Source organism: Diadema antillarum, unplaced genomic scaffold, assembly GCF_040938485.1.
Source record: "Diadema antillarum isolate AM-2024a unplaced genomic scaffold, OU_Dant_1.0 scf00000127, whole genome shotgun sequence".
NCBI classification, from domain to species: domain Eukaryota; kingdom Metazoa; phylum Echinodermata; class Echinoidea; order Diadematoida; family Diadematidae; genus Diadema; species Diadema antillarum.
In genome coordinates, this window is record NW_027271016.1 from 54156 (window position 1) to 73366 (window position 19211).

The window sequence follows — 19211 nt, forward strand, 5'->3', positions numbered from 1 at the left end:
ACCCAGCGAACGAGAAGGAAAAAACGTAAGCAAAAAGTTCTGTTGCATACTGATTTGCATGGCAAGTGATTAACACGGTTCCACGACATATGCTCCTGCGACAATTGCTCCTATTCAAATATCTGCACGCTAAGGCAGACCTAAAACCTACCCACAAATGTAAATCCAACCCTAATCTTAATGTTCACATTATACTAAATCCGGTATAGGTCCTAATCCTATCACAACTCTAAACCCTAACCCTGAGTCATTGAAGAAAAATATGACCAGAGCAATTGTCACAGGAGCAAATGTCGTGTCAATGAATAACACAAAAACAAAAGTGAATTCTACATACATTCGTTTTACCCTGTAGCACCCTATATATAGATTTTGTTGTTTGCATAGGCCTGCTATGCATGCGTACACCAGACATACACCTTGGATACATTCGTCATCACCAAAAATAGTAGGCACCTGGTCTTTCTTTCTCACTAGGTCGTTCTAATGATCATACCCGACATCCAAAGCCCCATATCAATGAAGAGGGAATGGCAAAAATTTCACAATTTACAGACACAGTTGCTGTGTCAGATGGGGGGGGGGGGGGGGGGGGGGGTGATACCTCTTGAATCATTCTATTCCAGAGAATGCCACCAAAGTCGCATTTACACTGTGAACAAATGGAACGCATCGCGAATTCATGTGCAATCACAAATTAATGATCACGGAAACCTTCTCGGCTTCTTCTCAGCTACATTCAGTCATCGGCAATAGCATTGGTTGCATCTCCATGGTAACACCAAGATGCATTCTGCAATAATAATAAAGGTCCAAATTACGTCATCCTTCACCGTCACGGTAGGAAATCCGGCTTAGCTGTTCAAGAGAAATCACACACTATCTTGATATTCACTAGTGAAAACCCTTTTCCAGATTCAATCGTGGATACGCAAAAGACAACCACCCTTCGAGTCCAGGATGGACATTTCTGTCGAGAAACGCTCTGTAGAAGAGTCATGCATAATATTATCCGTAAAGATCGGATTGCTCTGGACTAGGATGGCGTTTCGCTGTTCAGTTGTTCGATCCTTGCCCTGAGCGACTCGGTGGAGGTAAATCCTGAGGCCGAATCAGAGTCCATGATGGGAATGAATTCTACCGACGGAAAATGCGCGCTGTGGAGAGAGTTCGTTCTCATATATTCATCATCGGCAGATTTTAGCCGCCACCATAGACGATGGTCGGGCTCGCCGGAGAGGGCGCTCTCCTCTGAAAACGCAGAATCGTGACTCATTTGTTGTCCGGCAAAATACTGTTGAGAGTACAAAAGAGACGGAAAGAAAGCTTGGCATAAGTGGACAAAATCGGCAGAGGAAAATCACTTGGATAGAAGTGAATTATTTATTTTCCATTAAATGATCAGAAATATTAACACAAAAATGTCTAGAAAACATGAATACAAAGACAAGAGTATAAAGACGTATGAATACGTCATAGTCAGAACGTAGCCTGCGCTCATCTTGGTGCCGGGAGGTTTAAAATTGTCTCATTCATTGCAAGATCGTTTTGTTTTTTGTTTTTGTTTTCGTTTTGTCTTTGTTTTGTTTGTTTGTTTGTATGATTGTTTTGCATTCATCAATTCATTTGTCGCCATGTTCTGCAAATCGTTCAGGGTAGGCTATATTATTCATTTGACAGGGATGCTTTACGGACACCATTGTACTGGGTGAATGGTATAAAGGTAACACCGTTTATCTACAAATTCCCAAAGCTTTATTTTTGGCAAATAAAGATAACAAACACTGCAGTTCTATTCATTCTCACTTCAAACGTTTATGATGATGTTTATGATGATGTCTTACTTTGTTCTATCAATAAAGCAAGCAGTGGTTCTGGTTTATTTTATGCCATATGCTCAAGACACCAGATATTCCTACGTAATTCTCGTATCAGTGTGTTTCAAATCTTGACAGTTCTAAAATGTGTTACATAAAACAGGCATGCATAATGGATAACAACAATACAGGCATCACAAGAGGCCAAGTAGTTAAAAATGCTACTACAATCATTTTCAGTAATGTGAGGGTGTAGCATGAAACAAACAAACAAACAAAAAAGGAGGCAAAGATTCTATTAAGAAGAAAAGGCAAATCATCGTGTTGCAGGAAAGTACAATAGAAATTGTTGTAGGGAGAACACAACTTCAAACGTTATGATTCAGAAGTGGATACACAGTGAATTAGACAAGAAAGTAAATACACGGTGAATCAAAGAAGCCACGATCCTCGTACCTGTCGAACGTGTTAGGGATTATTGTGAATCCGTGTTAGTGTGCGGACGGATAACCATCCTTATCCTTAGGAAGCATGAAGAGGGAAAAAAGAAAGTGAAATACGAAAGTGATTAAAAAGAGCTTGGGAGATGATAACTTAGATTACGGGAGGGTACGAGATGAGCGCATTCAAGACATATAGTGAAAACTGGATAAGAAGGAGCTTGTTTTCATTCATTTCATTTCATTTCATTTCATTTCAAGTTTTAAGAGAGAGAGAAAGAGAATGATTAGCGTTGAGGGTTAGCTATCACAAACATTATGAGTATTACTATCTTTTTTTAATGGAACTTCATACGTGGCTAATTGATTTTTTTTTACAGAATTGTAATTTGCATTTGCATGATCATTTGGAAGAAAATCAAGTGCAGGGTGGCATAGATTTTGATGTTAACAATCTTCACTAACTGCGGCCTGTTAGATAAGCAAATAAACAAAAAGTGTTGCGATAATGGATGCACATGCAAAGTGAAGACTCTGATAGCTTCGAGAATGATAAGTGTTTCAGTTATATCAATTACCTACCCTGACTAGATCAAATTGTTACTCGAATTTCAAGCTTAGCATTATACAAAAGAATAGGAAAAAGTAACGGTACATATAACATTAATGCTAAAGACTTTGGTAATGGTGAAAGAAACTAAAAAAACAACAACAACAACAAAGAAAAAATGAATAGAATAATCAGTGTTAAAACGACAAAATGAATAAAGAGATGAAATTTACAGCCTGGATGAAAATGTGATTTAGTAGCACAAGTGAGAAGAACAGCTGCTTAGTTCAGATCAGTTCAGCTGCTGAAAGAGCGTGATATTGAATGAAATTCAAATGAAGAATTATTATCATTAAAAAAGGACAGCACAGCGGCGCTCAAACAAGTCGTCTGGTTCCATTGAGAAGGTGTGTAGGCTACCTACCTCAAGTTTGCCGTTGCTTCCCACGCGCTGCATCTGGAGGTCTTGGCACACCAGCCTGCCCGCGGAGAGCGGTCTCCACTCTCCGCTCGCGGTCGTGTCGTGCATGTCGCAGCTGGACCCGCCGCTGTCCACGTCGAGGCAAGGCACGAATTCGTAGTGGGACAAATCGGTCTCGAACTCGGTCAGGTAGTCCACCCTCTCCGTTAGCATGAGGTCCAGTGTGTTGTACAGAGTGGTGAAGGAGGGTCGGTTTTGTGGACTCTCGTGCCAGCATCGTCTCATGATGTCATAGCTATACAAAATAAACCATATCATCATATTTTAGCTTATTAATTTTCGATATTAGAGTTTGATTATCAATTTCCTTTTTGAACGAATCTAAGATGTATCATACGATGATTAAAAAATACCAGCAAGTGGACGTACATAACAATTGGTCCATCGCACAGACGGAAAAAGACACAATTGTCTTGTCACGTCGGTCCACAAAAACAAACAAACAAAAAACAAACAAACAAACAGATTTGGGAAAGATTTTCTGCAGAAATCAGATCCTTGCCAGCATCAAATGAGCAACTTTGACTCTTACTGCATAATATTACAATATTGGGAACAATTAGATGGACCTGGCGGGATTCATTCTTATCTGTACAAAGTCAGAAAGAAGTTCATGACAACTTTTGAAATTTGAGAAAGAAACAGGAGTCTTACTCTTCTAATGTGTTGCAAAAAGAAAGAAGAAGAAGAAGAATGAGTTGGGCCCTATTAGTCTAACGATCAAAAGGCTTTTGATTTTTTTGTAACTGAAAGAAACAACGAAAAACAACAATAAAAGGTTTAAATAAAAGACTAGTTTTCAATAATCTGTATTTGATTGCTATAATTTTACATAGCAAAACATTCATCTTGAGTGTATGCAAACAACATACAGCCATCAATCAATAATCAAACGAAAAGCAATTAGCTGTTCTGTCTCTATATTTTGAAGTACTAACAATGAATTTCAACACTTACGACGAACTGATAAAGAACCAAAGCACATAAAAGAGAAAAAAAGATCGGAACTTGATGGTTTTTAACAGAGATTACTCACATATCTTCTGGGCACACACTGGGTCGTTCCATCCTATAGCCCCTCTGCAGCTGTGCGATCACGCTGCGACCGTCCATGCCAGGGTATGGGACGCCCCCTAGCGTGTAAATTTCGTACAGGACGATACCGAACGACCACCTGTGGTTGGGAGGGACATAGAAGAAAAGAAAAAAAAACATACGAAAAATGCAATACTCACTTATAGCGTGTACTACAAGAGTGCCTCAAGCAAAAGGAAGCAAAGGAAGCAAAGGGAAGCAAAAACAAAACAACTGGTCAATTATAAAGCATCAATCAATATGGTGTTGTGATGACTGTTCTGTATTACACTGACAAGATCTAGACGCCCAGATACTTCTTTCAATAACCCAATGTCAAAAAAAAGAAGCTTATTAAACAACGCAGACAAGCAAACCTAATCAGCTCACCGTGAATAAATGATTAGGTAAACAACAACGAAGGCTTGCCCCATTTGCCTATATTCTATGATACCAGGGAGGTGAACCTCCCTGATTCTACGCATGCATCAATGCAAAAGGGCGTGTGTACGGTCTCATGTTGGTAGTGGTGGTGTAGTTGGCAGAATAACTTCTTCCCTTTATTGAGGAAGGGTAACAGCGATGCTACGAGTTGTCAAAACGGACATTTTGACGTAAGTCAAAACTCTTGTATTTTATAACACATACACTTAATTAAAGGCATTTAGTATATCAATGAGTAACCACTGATTTTAATCTTTACAGCGCTTTCCTCGTGAATAATACGATATGGTTTTGGTCCCATCATGTATAAATAGCACAGCCCGCTGTGAAATAAGGTGCGCCATTCAATTAGAGTCCCATCCTAAGGCCAGTGTCAACAAATTGCTTGACATTTATTGACCGGGACAAAAGATTGAGACGCTGGAGATACAGGAAAAAGAAAGAAAGAAAGAATTCGGGAGTCAAGTGATAGGCGAAGTGGAGGAATTTACCCGCGTAATAAGAAACTTACGTTTTTAAACAAGACTTGTTTTCTTTTAATTCCCGGCGAGGTGTGAAATATTTGTGCCTATCATCATTTTTTTTTCCATGCTCTAACTCACACGTGACTGGGGACAAGGTTGTCTCTGTTAGGTGAACAGCTTCCAAAGAGGTACGTGTATATCATACTACAGACAACACCACTACTATAGCCCTTTTTACACTTGTGTTGCTTAACCCCGTACTTTCTCTGACCCAGGACTATTGTTAGTCCCGTACCATTTTTCAGCTTTTTACACTCCCCAATTAGTCCCGTACTAAGCTCTTGTCCGGGGCTAAGGAGAAAATTGACCTTTTTACACTCGTATTTCTTAGTCCGGTACTTTCCAAACCACATGAATATTCATGATTACGCTGTGCACTGTACACGTACACGCACGCACCGGCAGTACTTGATTACCTCGTTTCTGATTGGTCAGTGGGGGTCGGACTTCGTCTCCGTCGCTTAGCCCCGGATTATTTTTTCGTTCTGTTTACACTCACTTGCTTGGCACCGCAATTGCGGTGCTAACCCTGCTATTTTGCAGGGCCAGATAGTACGGGATTATCGGCGGGGCTAGCCCACTTTGGCAAAAACGAGTGTAAACAGAAAGTGGGCTAAGGGTAGTCCCGTACCAACGGTGGGGCTAAGGCCCCCCTTAGCCCCACCGTTGGTACGGGACTAAGCAAAAATTTACAAGTGTAAAACGCCCTTATGTAACATAACATGCTTTCCAATGGGGTCTCCCTCGGTCATCTAAAGTAGGAGAGGTCAATGAGCATGCGCGCTCGTGAGAGTGCCAGTACAGCCAGCTCAGTCGTCGAGAAAGTGACGTTTTCCGAATAGCTCAATGCGCGCGAAACACACAAACAAACAAACAGACAGACAGACAGACAGACAGATGTCAAACGATACGACAAACAAAGTTAATCGTTCTTCCTTGTTTACCTCACTTTCGGCTGGGATTTTCCCGTGAGTACGGACGCAAGCTCCAAAAAATTACACTGTCCTTACGGTTACCTCACCTCACGCGTTGGGCGACTAATTTTCGCGAACTTGATGCCAGCAAAATCAAGGACACGTACATCCGTAATTCGCTTAGCAGTTATAGGGTATAACATCGCGGACACCGCAGGCACGTCGGGTATCATGTCTCGCACAATTGTGCTGGTAATTGGTCTTTTAGTTTCACGCACTTCTTGCTACAACCGGTATGTGGGGCAGAATTGGGAGGAAATTTAATAGCTGGGTTTTGTGTTCGTCAGCGATGGTGGTCTGTGATAAACAATCCTTCCTTTGCCATCATTCAGGCCTTCAATGGCGACTTGCTTGCACGTGATTAATGTCAGTGGCATCAACCCTCTTTTTTTACCACCATTTACAAAAGTCACTAATCTCGTTTACAACAGGTCTGTATCGGCCGTAGAGTTGAGAAATTCCCTTTAAAAGGTGGATTGGGCAGAGAATCAAATTTGTATTACACGCCATGCTTTTTGCTGGACCACCCATATGCGAACATTACATCGTCAGTACGGGCCTTTAACTTTTTTTTTTTTTTCAAAGCCACAAACCAGGATGTAAAAGTGCGCTGGGAAATGCATTAGATTTTGTGGAAATCATTCTTCACGGTGCTTCATTACTGTGAATTTACAGCCTCTTGGTGTTGTTTTTGTTTACATATAGACTCATTTCCATGACTTTTTCTCTTTTTTTTTTGTTTACGATCGCGAAAAAAACGAGAAACTCTTGACAATCTTGTTCCGCCTGGTTTCTCACAACATAGACCTAAGGTCCATGCTCACAATGATTGCACAGAGAACTGTAACCGTGTCATGTTGCACGTGTCGTCTTCAGCAAACCAATTTCTGTGCAAAGACCGGCCAAATACTTTGAAAACAAATTCTAAAACCGTGAGCGATTTTCTCTCTTAGAAATCACTCAGCACAATGAAGAAGAAGAAGAATAAAAAGCATAATGAGCAGATTACTCTTGGTAAACAAGACATGTTTTCTTTCAATTTCCTGCGAGGTGTGAAAAAACATTTGATTATTATTTGGGATACGCCAAACTCACACGTCGCTCTGGATGCTGCATTTGCCCTGTGTGTTCGTCTCCAGACTAACCCACTTCACGGGCCGCTTGCGCTCCGGCGCCAATCGTTTGTAGCCGCGCTGATAGATGTCGTCTGCCAGTCCGAAGTCGGATATCTTGCAGATCAGACCCTCGCCGACGAGTACGTTCCGCGCGGCCAGGTCCCCGTGGTAGTACATCGTGGTGGAGAGGTACTCCTGTTTGAAGCAGTAGAAACATGAAAGTCATCGATTTTCATTTTCATTTTATTCATTAATTGCCATTCCAAATCGTAATACAAACATCCTCATTATAGTGCGATGTATACATACTTGCAAAATAGATACTATTATACCAAGGTAAGTAAAATACAGAAATTGATATAACATGAAGATCCTTCCCTCCTGAAAGGCAAATTATTGTTTAAAGACATTTGAAACGTTAAATTGTATAAATGATACTCTTTCATGTGAACATCTGGATCATTGCAGTGCTAATTCTATAAGGAGAAATTTTTCGAAATTCATGTCACTACGCGCTACCATAACCACCCCCCCCCCCCCCCCCCCCCCCCGGCGACAGGCGATAAACATCAGACACACGAAGACACAAAATATATGAATAAATACGCCAGCACTGAAGTGGAAAATAAGCAAAACATTGTAAATCTTCAATAGTCCAACGCGTTTGCTTGACAAGAGACTGATTTGGAATGATTTAACTGAAATGCGCATCCCCCACCCCCTCAAAAAAGATCAATATAATAATCTGTCTTATCATCCGTTGAATTCTCTTCACCCCGCAAAGCCTCAACAGTGGGCGATTACCGACATCTTGTATTGGGTGACATATGATTTCACATACTCCTCCAAATTCTACTTTTATGGCTTTGAATTCTGATGTTGCAGCTCCACGAAATGCAACAAAAATACCGGGAAGTTACCTATATATAGTTGTTAAGTAAAGCCCGAGTAACGGTAGAGCTTAGATAACCAACTTCAATAAATCAGTTTATTGTTTTTTAGTCATTTTCTAATGTAAAGCGTTTGTGTTAATGAAGACAAACTTACCATGCCACGAGCGATTTGAATGGCGATTTGAAGCTGACTTGTCGCTGTCAGTCGGTAGATTGGGTCCTCTAAAATGCTCTTCTCCTAGAACGAGAACAAATTGACGAATGAATTGGAATCATCGAATGTCCTCCTCTGATAATCAAGGCACCAAAACGCTGGCCAACTCGAAGATGGGAAATATTGGTGCATATGAATTCTAATATCTAGAGTGATGATGTATCAAACCTAGAGCTCATTCAAATGTAAAGACAATAGCGTTGATAGATCTTTCATCATCTGACATATTTTGTACTTTTGGTGTACAATTAACGAACGTTCATTACTTAGCGAGAAAAAAAAAAACTTACACATCATGCGTATGCCGTTTATAGCAATACAGGTAGGATTTATTGCAATTTCTATCTATTATCATCACGTTTTTTTTTAAAACCACCCTAACCTTATGAAAGTCGCATCTCCCTTTTAAACGTTAGCATCCTGATAGTGTGCTTGAATTCATAGCAGAGTTCGGCCTTTGAGATAATACACGTGAGCGCGTCTGGATCGAATTTCATACATACACGCCAAGATTGTTGTGCTATGGTAAAATTTGAAAAGAACTATTTTTTTTTCTCCCTCAAAAGGTTATAAACCACACATAGTCATGCACAAAATCTAATTTTTTATCATCGAATTTGTACCATCCAGTGACACTTGGAAGGAACGTGAAGGCAAAAGAGGCCTGGTTCAACCACGTATACAAAAACGGAAATGTTTCACCCGTAAAACCCCGGAAACCACATTTCGGTGGCTTTGTTCTGTATTGTTTTATCATAGATTTTTATCGTTCACTGCGAGTATTTCACCAACTAGACTAAAATCTCATGTGAGTAAAAAGATTGTGTGATCAATTCATTAATTAATCAACAATAGTACTATTAACACTAATAATAACATTATTGTTATCATCATTATTCATATATATATTATATATATGTATATATAGGTACAGGTATATATAATGCTTTGGGGTGTTTGTTTGTGTGTGTGTCTGTGTGTGTGTGTGCGTGTGTGTGTGTGTGTGTGTGTGTGTGTGTGTGTGTTGTGCATAGATGAATAGTTAAAGTAAATGAAGTTATCATCTATCTCTTTCTCTTTTTTTTTTTCGTTCTTACTTCTCGACACTTCCAAAGGAAGTGCAAAAGGTCGCCGTATTCCATAAACTCCGTGATGAGGTAATGGGGCTCATCGGCCGTGCAGCAGCCACGGATGGGCAGGATGTTGGGATGGCCGCCGATCTCGACAATGAGCTTGATCTCGTCCATGAAATCCGCCTTCATCGCCGCCGTGGCATTCTCTGACGGACGAAAAGAGAACGAGGTAACTTCGTCAACGACTTCATGAACGGACTCGTCAAAGTCGCAAGCAATTTCGAAAATGGCATCTGTTGGATTTCCACTGATCAATATCAATCTAACTGGCAGTGCTATTGAAACAAATTAATCTATCCTGTCTTTGTCCATTCGTTCTTCCTGCGACGACGATTTCAGATTCTAGCAATTAACCACGGAGGAATGAAAACGAGATATACGACTTACAGAATAAGTCTCGATCAAGGGTTACAATGTTTTTTCCATAACTCGCAAATCGACAAGATAATCGTTGTCAAGAGCGATCATCGTCAATCCGGGGAAACTGATCAAGATGAAATAGATGAGCTCCGACAAAACCACAAAATACGATGTACAAGTTATACATTGCCAGCCACTGCTGCGACGGTTATTTATTTACTTATTTCATTATCATTTTTTATTTTTGGTTTTCTTGCCATCAGGTTTGATTTTGTCAATGCATCATATATCCACTTAAATGAAACATCACTTTCGTCTACGGTCCAAACAAGAATTTGTCGCCTTTTTTTATTTGTACAGGTAATTCATTTTGCATCGCGTTGTTCAGGAAATTTATCTCGACAGATACTAGAACAAAATGGCGTCCGTACTTCATTTGAAGGGATCAATATTGTCATGCGGATGGACATGATTTATGAGTCACTCGTTATATTTGTTTTGGTCATACATCCATCGCAAAATATACATAAAGGTTTAAGTTTCGACATAATATTGGACGTCATAAAGAGTTGGGCAAAATGAACGCGCAGACAAAATCTCCGGGTGTACACGGTCTACTGGACTGTCCAGTGAGAGAAGTGGGGCGCTGATGTCAGCTTGCTATGATCAGGACTTTTTCGATTAGTTAGCGGTCGAAGCGGTTGCGTCCAACAGGTACTCAATTTCAATGGTACGTTTGGGTTTTCCGTCATCGACGGTGTGGTCGAAACACAAATAAGAAGTTTCATCGCGTCAAGACAGCTGTGCAAGTCTTGGAGTACCGCGGCGACGAAAACTAATAAGCGTCTTGCTCTTCCCCCTTTGGTACTCTCTCGGGAGAGAGGAAGGGAGGGAAAATCCGAATTAACAGGGCGGGCAGACTCTTAAAGAGTAAGGCGGGAATGCACATACTATCTTGAGAGGCACATTAAGAGGAGCTAGAAAGTACGACCATTACCGACCCTCGGCATTTACGTCACCACGCATGAGGTTGTCAATCGTTCGAATTAATGGCCAGCCGGCACCGATTTCTCGTTGGTAAATCTATCTTGATATTACGGGCTGTCAAAAAGCTTGAAATCTATGTCCTCATTTTACATAGACAACGGTTATTTGTCATATGATCCTCTCAATCAGGTTATACACTCACTACCTGCTCTCATATGCAAGCTCTTTGGATCCTCAACATCTGCAGAAAAGACATTTCTCTTTCGTTGCACTTTTTTTACATTCTTTGACCGACAAATATTACTTATCTCTAGATGGTTTCATGAATAACCATTTGAGCATATAATATAGATATACCTACGAAGATTTACCATATAATGATTCGATTATCTTAGGAAGTAAGCATTGCTTTCCAAGTTGGACAACACACAATAATTGCCAAACATACTCCTTCTCATGCGCTCGATGTTTATTATAATCATAAACCCTGCCTGTACGTCCGACCCCTACAGATGAGATATCAAAATGTGTGGAAGATCTTTAAAAAAAAGAGCAACAACAACAACAACATAAACAAAAACAACAACCCCAAAACAGATGACGCAGAAAACAGTACAGTGCACTCCCGTTATATAAGCACTATTATTCGCAAGTTACAGCGAAGTAAGCATTCAGGCCCCAACACAATCCGCTCTGGTTTTTTTTTTTCTTGTTTATCTATTTGGTTGTAGCGACATTTCGATATAAAACTGCCGGTCCCGAGGTCTTCGTTATAATGGGAGTCCACTGTATCTAGTAGTGACTGCCATCAGAGCCTTTGGATCTTAGAAAGGTTAAATCAAGGGACGCAATGCTTGAATGGATATTCTCTTTGGAAATGGATATCTGAACACACTCCTTCGCAATACGAGCTCCCTCCTTTCGTGAACACTGTCCGCAAATTTTCACCAACCTATACATTTACATGAAAACCTCCTAAACCGTGCTCATCTACATTCAAGAGACTTCGGAGGGGTTTTTCTCTCAGTATTCCATTTTGTCACACTGGCTGGCTTTATATTTTAACTCACATAACGACTCACAGACTTTGGATCCGAAATAATCACATTAGCCTCTTAAGCACGCTTGTTTATTTTAGATCCAAAGTCGCTCTTAGTCCTGTTTTTTGTTCGTTTATTTGTTAATTCATTTTCCATCTGAGAAGATGGCTGGATAGTCCATAATCAGGGTCTTCCATGGGGTCCAGTTGGATGTGAGGTAGGACTACTTCACCGGGTTAAACACCCTGCTCTTTGCGATGAATGAATGAAGCGGGATCTTTTACGTGCATGAGTTGTTACTCTCTCATAAACGGGACCTCCATTTTATGTCCTATCCGAGGGACAGAGTGTTTTGCCTCTTGCTAGAGGGGACGGTATGCTTACACACATTATTGCTCAGTCCAGACTCGGGTTCGAACCCGGGCCGCGTGATCGTGAGGCAGACGCGCTACCGACTGAGCCAACTCAGTGACTGAAAGTCGTATGGTGTGTGGCGGACTTTAGTCGCCGCATTGTGTCTCACCTTTTAAGCTTTTCACTGCCACTGGAATGTACATCTCCTTGCCGTTGATGCCGTAGGCGAATCCCTTGTAGACGTTGCCGAACTGGCCACTGCCGAGGAGTTCCTCGATTTTCAGGAGCGATCGGTCGAACTCCAAGTTCTGTAGGATTGGATCGATGTCCTCTCCGAGTGCGTTGGTGAGGTTGTACGTATCTGAGAGGAAATGTTGGATTGGATCGGGTCGGATTGCTAATCTTTCCATGAAATTCACGCACATTTCATAAGGTTGCTTCTTCAGAGAAAAGACACTGAAATTATAGGTAAGTATGATAGAACGTAATGTACTATCCCTACTGGAAAGTACACAATGTCCCACAGTGTGAAACACAACGTGAAACACAGTGTGACGAGATTTCACACTGTTAGATTCGACCGTTTTAACATTTTGAACGCATTGTTTATCGTCCATTCACGGTGTGAAAAACAACATTGCTATGTGAAACTTTCTGCGAAAAAGAACACCACAGTGTGAAATCATTTTCACACTGTTAAGTCTGGGCGTTTTCACATAGTCGATTGTGTGAGCACATTGTTAACACATTGCGTGACACTCTGTTCTTTTCAGCAAGGGTACTAACCTACATTACAGTGTAACTAACAGTAACTAACATACTATTTTAGGTACTCTCACAGATGTAAAAAAGATTGGTTTTTATACAAGTAGTACCTGCCAGATTGCTTTGTTCACAATCACCTGTACACATGTGGTGTGATTCCTGTTTGACATTAATCATGTCCGGCCGTGCCAATTTTCCAGATCAACGCACTTATCATCGAAACGCCAGCCGACATTTTGTCCTCAAAATTGTATGAGATAATGATATGTGTTATCATGGCTTCCCTATGCTAATTTTGGGTAAATGTATAGTGACATAATATACCTTTTTTGGTTGCGCAAGAGTAGGTGGTGCTGATCTCATCCGGGTACCTGACGAACACGGCTTTCTCGGATGAAGACATCCGTCGTCTGCTCACGAAGATGAAGGCCACGAGAGACAGCACCAGCACCACCACGACAGTGAGAAGACTGGTCAAAAGGGCGGGGTTCACGTGCAAACCGTTGCTGTCTGGGTTTGTGGTTTCCTCAATCTTTGGCGGGGCTATGCTCTGTGGTGACTTGGTAGACGAAGGCACTGCCGACGGTTTGCCTATGCACAAATCAAGGAAGTGAAGACGTCGTGTCAGCATGAGACTCGCGTCATCAATGCGTCGTTTACACGTTATTAATGCGCCGTTTACACGTCATCAATGCACCGTTTACACGACGTCTTTGTGGACCGAGCCTTCACCTTGAGTCGAGTTTGTTTGGCTCAATCAACTCCCACGTCGAGATCGGCAAAGCAAGCACATCTTGTTTTCCCCTCAGGCAGTTAACATGACAAAGAATCAACGCATGCGCAATACCTTACGCATTACGTCATTCCATTTCAGTTTGAGCAGCCTCTATCAAAATGCCTCTACCTTGACCATCATCAAACACACACACACACACACACACACACGCACACACAAACCTAACGTATTTTATAAACAATCGTAAAGTGAACATTCTGTCATCTCTTAACACTTAAAAAGACGATGAACTAGCACATGCGAACTGCAATATTTTCTTGTTTTCGCTTTGGCCTTGGTAATTATCAATTACGAGTAGATATCATCGTAGTTATTTTACTTTAAGTTTTAGTAAATATCAATATATATGCGGATATGAGCGGATAACTCTACTGAGACTGCTACATTACTCAATTAACTGCATAATTCGTTTAAATCCGCAAAGAAATAGATGGCTTAAAAAAAAACGATTAATTTTGCAATGCCGTGTGATATTGAATAAAAAATCATGGCTCAGTATTGGGCCATTGAAGGGTAAAAGAGTGAAGTGTTGCATTAGATATGAACCTCAATGGAACGTTGAGCTTACGGTGATGCTGTTTTTTGTTTAAGGATTCTTGACCACTTGAGTAAATTAGGTGATGGAAAACGTCAAAAGATGATAAAAATAAACATAATACTACCAACCGAAGAGCAAAAAAAAAAAAAAAAAAGCAACTAATACTTACTGCAATGTGTAGTCGTGTTCAGAACTACGGTGGTGTTATAGTATCCTTTCCCGTCCGTCGTATAAGGCAGGACCTTTTGAACCACATAAGGCAAATACAGAGGGTGGCAGGAGAGGGGAGGGGCGAAGAAATGATTGACAGGCAGAGGTCAGTACGCTGAGCTCTATTTTATTCCAGAATATTAGGCCTACGTGATATGTATTTATTGAAATAGAATTTAGCATTATCCAAACTTCTATGAAAAATAAAATTCACTAAGACGTGCCTTCTTTTGAAGAAGTGAGACAGCGAGGAGACAGTAAACATTAGCATAAATTTAAGGGTCTGGGTCAGCAAAAATAGTAAAATAATATAATAATTAAAAAAAAGGTTAATGGCCCCTGCCTCCCTGCTTAGTGGGATGCCCGTCTATGTTGAGAACCCAGTTGCCAGTAGGTATCGTAGTAATTCGACTTGCAAAAAAAAAAAATCTACCACAGTACAATGTACTTCATTGTTACAAACATAAACCAACCACACAACGATACATAGGTCCAATGACGTCCGTTATTATTATTATTATTATTATTATTATTATTATTATCATTATTCTTATTATTATTATCATCATCATTATTAGTATTATTATTATTTATTTATTAATTTATTTATTCGGCATTTGCAAAACAATACAAGTGATAACAGAGAAACAAATAAAAGTGTCAGGCTTTCCCTGTTGAGCTTCCCTAAGGTGCCGGGTTGGAAAAAAGCAATCATAATCACTATGACCCTTGCGCATCTCCAACCAACTTAACGAAACACATCAGGGAGTAGTTGAACATAAAAGAAAAGAAATAATACAAATAATTTCAAATTGAGCGTGTACACCAGGTGGACCATTATACATACAAACTAGAAATATCATTGTGGCGAATGGGTATTCGTTCCTCCCCCCCCCCCCCAAAAAAAAAAAAAAAAATAATAATAAAATGAAATAAAATCATAATCCAGTGCCCAAAAAAGTGTTATCAGAGAACATTTCAACAACAACAACCACAACAACAACAACAACAACAAATCCCCTTTAACTGCACTACTAATACCCCACAGATGACAGAACTATTTCATTGGTGTATTTTTTTTTTTCAATTTCAAGGAAGTAATGATATTACTTACGGTTATTCTATAAGTTTTTCCGGACTGAAGATATGCAGAATGATTGAAGCGGAATGAACGTCTCCCATCCCACCCACTCTGTAAAGAGAACAAAAGAACATGACATGTCAAACTAAAAGACAATAATATAGAAGGCCTATAGTTCTCGTTTCATTATACTTCACTACCCGTATCATTTATTATGATAACAACGTTAACTTCTACTACTGCTGCTTCTTCTTCTTCTTCTTCTTCTTCTTCTTCTACTACTACTACTACTACTACTACTACTACTACTTCTACTACTACCACCACTACTTCTACTACTACTACTACTACTACTACTTCTACTACTTCTACTACTACTATCACGACTTCTACTACTACTACTACTACTACTACTACTACTACTACCTACCTACCTACCTACCTACCTACTACTACTACTACTACTGCTACAACCACTACAAAATGTACTACCACTACTACTACTACTTCTACTACTACTATCACTTTTGTATACACTTATGACCAAGCTTCGACATGTTTTTTTTTTCCAGTTTGCTTGCATCGAGATGTTCCTACCTTTCACTAGTACTGTATGATCAAATACGTACGTTAAGAAATAAAATATCTGACTAAAGGCACCATAGCACTGCACCTGAAATCCACAGTTATTAGCACAGACCGCCTCAAAAGTGCATCAATTTACAATGTGTGCATGCTTTTTTAATAGACAGTATCACCGATACCCCCCCCCCCCCCCCCCCCCCCGGGCCAGCCCGGAGTTTAAGGGAGTTATTACCGCCCGGAGGAGGATTCGGGGTTTCGGTGGAGGGGTAACCAAGTTTATAAGAAAAAAAAATCCTCAAAAATAAAGGTCCGAAAAATCAAAGAAAGTGCCTGAAAACAGGGACTTCCACCGAAAATCATTGGGCAAACGTTGTGTCTGAATGCACATGGAAGCTACAATCTACTGGAAGAAAACAACAGTTGCACATTTCAGTTAAATAGGAACGGAGCGCCAGAGAGAGAGAGAGAGGGGGGGGGGGGGGGGGACAGACAAAAGAAATCTCTGTGTGAGCACCTCTGCAACGTTGACTTGTTTAATGACGTCATTTTGAGTAGTTGTGACGTTACTGTATATCACGCTGAATGCACTCAAGTTGCCCTTTGCATGTAAGGGTGGTAACCAGCTCACGGAGACCTCGGTCAGGTTGGTTCCGTGATCCGCAACTTGACAGGAGGCGACCAAGTGTCGTGGTGCATTCGTCTCCCCTACGGCTGCAAAGATAACGAAGGAATGTATTAAATATTTTCATATTTATGCGTCTCGTTCAATAATTGTTATGCGCCTTGTTAAGGCCAAGCTAGGTGACTCGCCATACAAGGTGCCAAGGTGTCCTACTGTCTCAAGCAAGTTATATCTCGGTAAGATTTAAGAAGTCCCCCTCATGCACCTTCCCATTCTGATTCAAGGCGTCTACGTAACTAGGCGAGGTCAAAGCAGGTTGCCTCTTCTCTGTCACTGCCATTTCCACCTAAATCAAGAAAAGAAATTTATCAAAACTGGTAAATAAAGAAATGAATACACAAATGAATAAATAAATAAATATATGTATATACACATGCATACATATGTTGTTATACTTACGTTGTTTGATGCAAAAGCTCTCGTCTCCTGTCGTTTCGTAGCAATCTGCAATCCAAAAAAAAAAAAAAAGAAATATCACAAAGCGGTCTTATTTTGAGGAAAGAACATTATATTTTCCGTTTATGATATTGACAACTGTTGGAAACAGCAGTATTACGTCACAATAAGAAAAAAAAGATAAGAGAATAATATGTCTCACTGTATCTTGAAAGCTGAGCTTGACGTGGGTGTGGCCAAAAAAAAAAAATGGAAAAGAAAAACCCAGACAAACCGACAAATAACAACGTTATTACGTAACTGTCAATGGAAGTCGGATGTGCCGTTTAGGATATCCACGCAAAATTCAAATTTCTTGGAGGAGACAGATTTGAAGGGGAAGGAAACCCGAATACATATTATGATTGAGGGAATGGAGCAATATTTGAAGGGTATATTATCCCATCAACCATTATGAATATTTACAGTTTCGGTGCCGCCATTGCTGGATGAGAAGACAAAACAAAATTTTCATTTTTGTTTCTTGTGAAAAGCACACTTTCTCGCGACAGGTTACTGATAAAAATGTTAAGTGTAGTACTATTTCTGCTGCTTTCTGAATGAGGTTGTACGTCAAGTGCTCTTTCATGATATGCTAAAAAAGTGAAAATATGTTGAATTCTCTTTAGATTTTCTTCATATTTCTTGCCCTGCGATGACGCCACGAACTGTTGTAGTCTTCTCTTCGATCGATGTCGGCACCGAAACTTTTTGAAAAAAATCATAATTTTTGAACGGATTGTACGACTTTCCTCAGACTTTACTAATGTTTTCTACTTACGTATAATGTGCATTCACTCGATATAAATATACTTCAATAACATTCCCCTGTAAGTATCAAAATTAACACACACACACACACACACACACACACGAGTAAACATACCTGGTGTTTGCGTTTCTGCTTTTCGATATTTGTCAGACATCTCCGGATCGCCATTCACGCGGGCACTTCTTATCTGAGAAGAAGAAATGCACAAAATAATGATACAAAAGTGAAGCATGCTTTGAGACATCGCTTCATGGATATCACTGATCATGGTTTGGTGTGAGTTTTGAAAAGAATGTGTACGCCGTTTTGTAAGTCTCTCCTTAGCTGACAAAAATGTATGACTTTAGAATAATTATTGATATTGATGATGACGATGATGATGATGATGATGATGATGATAATAATAATAATAATAGTAATAATAATAATGATGATAATAATAATACTTATACAACTACTACTACTAATGATAATTATAATAAAAGTTATCATTATCGTCATTATCTTATTCTTATTCTTATTCTTATTACCATCATTTATATCGCTCTGGATAATAATGATCATTATTATCATAATCATCCATTATCATTTGTCATCAAGTTAAATGCGCAGCCTTTCGTTCCCAGTACATTCAGCAAGACCAAACTACAGTGTATACTGTGATGCTAAACTGTACTGTCACGCTTAACTTACTCGAAATTGATATTCAAATCCAAAATTTACGTTCTCAAAGACGATCGTTGTGCGGTTCTGGAAAGAAAAAACAACAAGTGATATGCGAATTACTTCATAAAATATCGTAAAATGTCATGATACTTATACTCATGTCTGCGTGAAAAGGGTACCATCCTATACAGTTACGATTGCGATATCTGAATTATTTCTGCAAACTAAAACTACTTTTGCTTGGTAAAACCATACTCAATAGGCCCTATGTTTTTTTCATT

General features: G+C 39.9%; 1 protein-coding gene across 1 annotated transcript; it reads right to left on the minus strand.

Annotated features, from left to right (window-relative positions):
* Nucleotides 1-1036: 1036 nt before the first annotated feature.
* On the minus strand, nucleotides 1037-19008 carry LOC139720354 (uncharacterized). The gene is made up of 14 exons (XM_071631722.1): nucleotides 18958-19008; nucleotides 18379-18451; nucleotides 17457-17501; nucleotides 16890-17086; nucleotides 15824-15901; nucleotides 14669-14741; nucleotides 13490-13756; nucleotides 12570-12761; nucleotides 9624-9805; nucleotides 8467-8550; nucleotides 7400-7614; nucleotides 4325-4462; nucleotides 3232-3523; nucleotides 1037-1294 (listed from the first exon to the last, which is right to left on the minus strand). Exons 2-14 carry the CDS (start codon nucleotides 18416-18418, stop codon nucleotides 1037-1039), a joined length of 2061 nt encoding a protein of 686 aa, XP_071487823.1. The 5' UTR covers nucleotides 18419-18451; nucleotides 18958-19008.
* Between the last annotated feature and the right edge of the window lie 203 nt (nucleotides 19009-19211).

Excerpts from the sequence above, each read along its gene's own strand:
- LOC139720354 (XM_071631722.1), bottom strand. The coding sequence starts at position 18,418 with ATGTCTGACAAATATCGAAAAGCAGAAACGCAAACACCAG. Across the intron at positions 4,463-7,399 it reads TGCAGCATCCAGAGCGACGT|GTGGTCGTTCGGTATCGTCC; the intron begins GTGAGTTTGGCG and ends TCCCAACCACAG. Across the intron at positions 3,524-4,324 it reads AGTGTGTGCCCAGAAGATAT|CTATGACATCATGAGACGAT; the intron begins GTGAGTAATCTC and ends TATTTTGTATAG.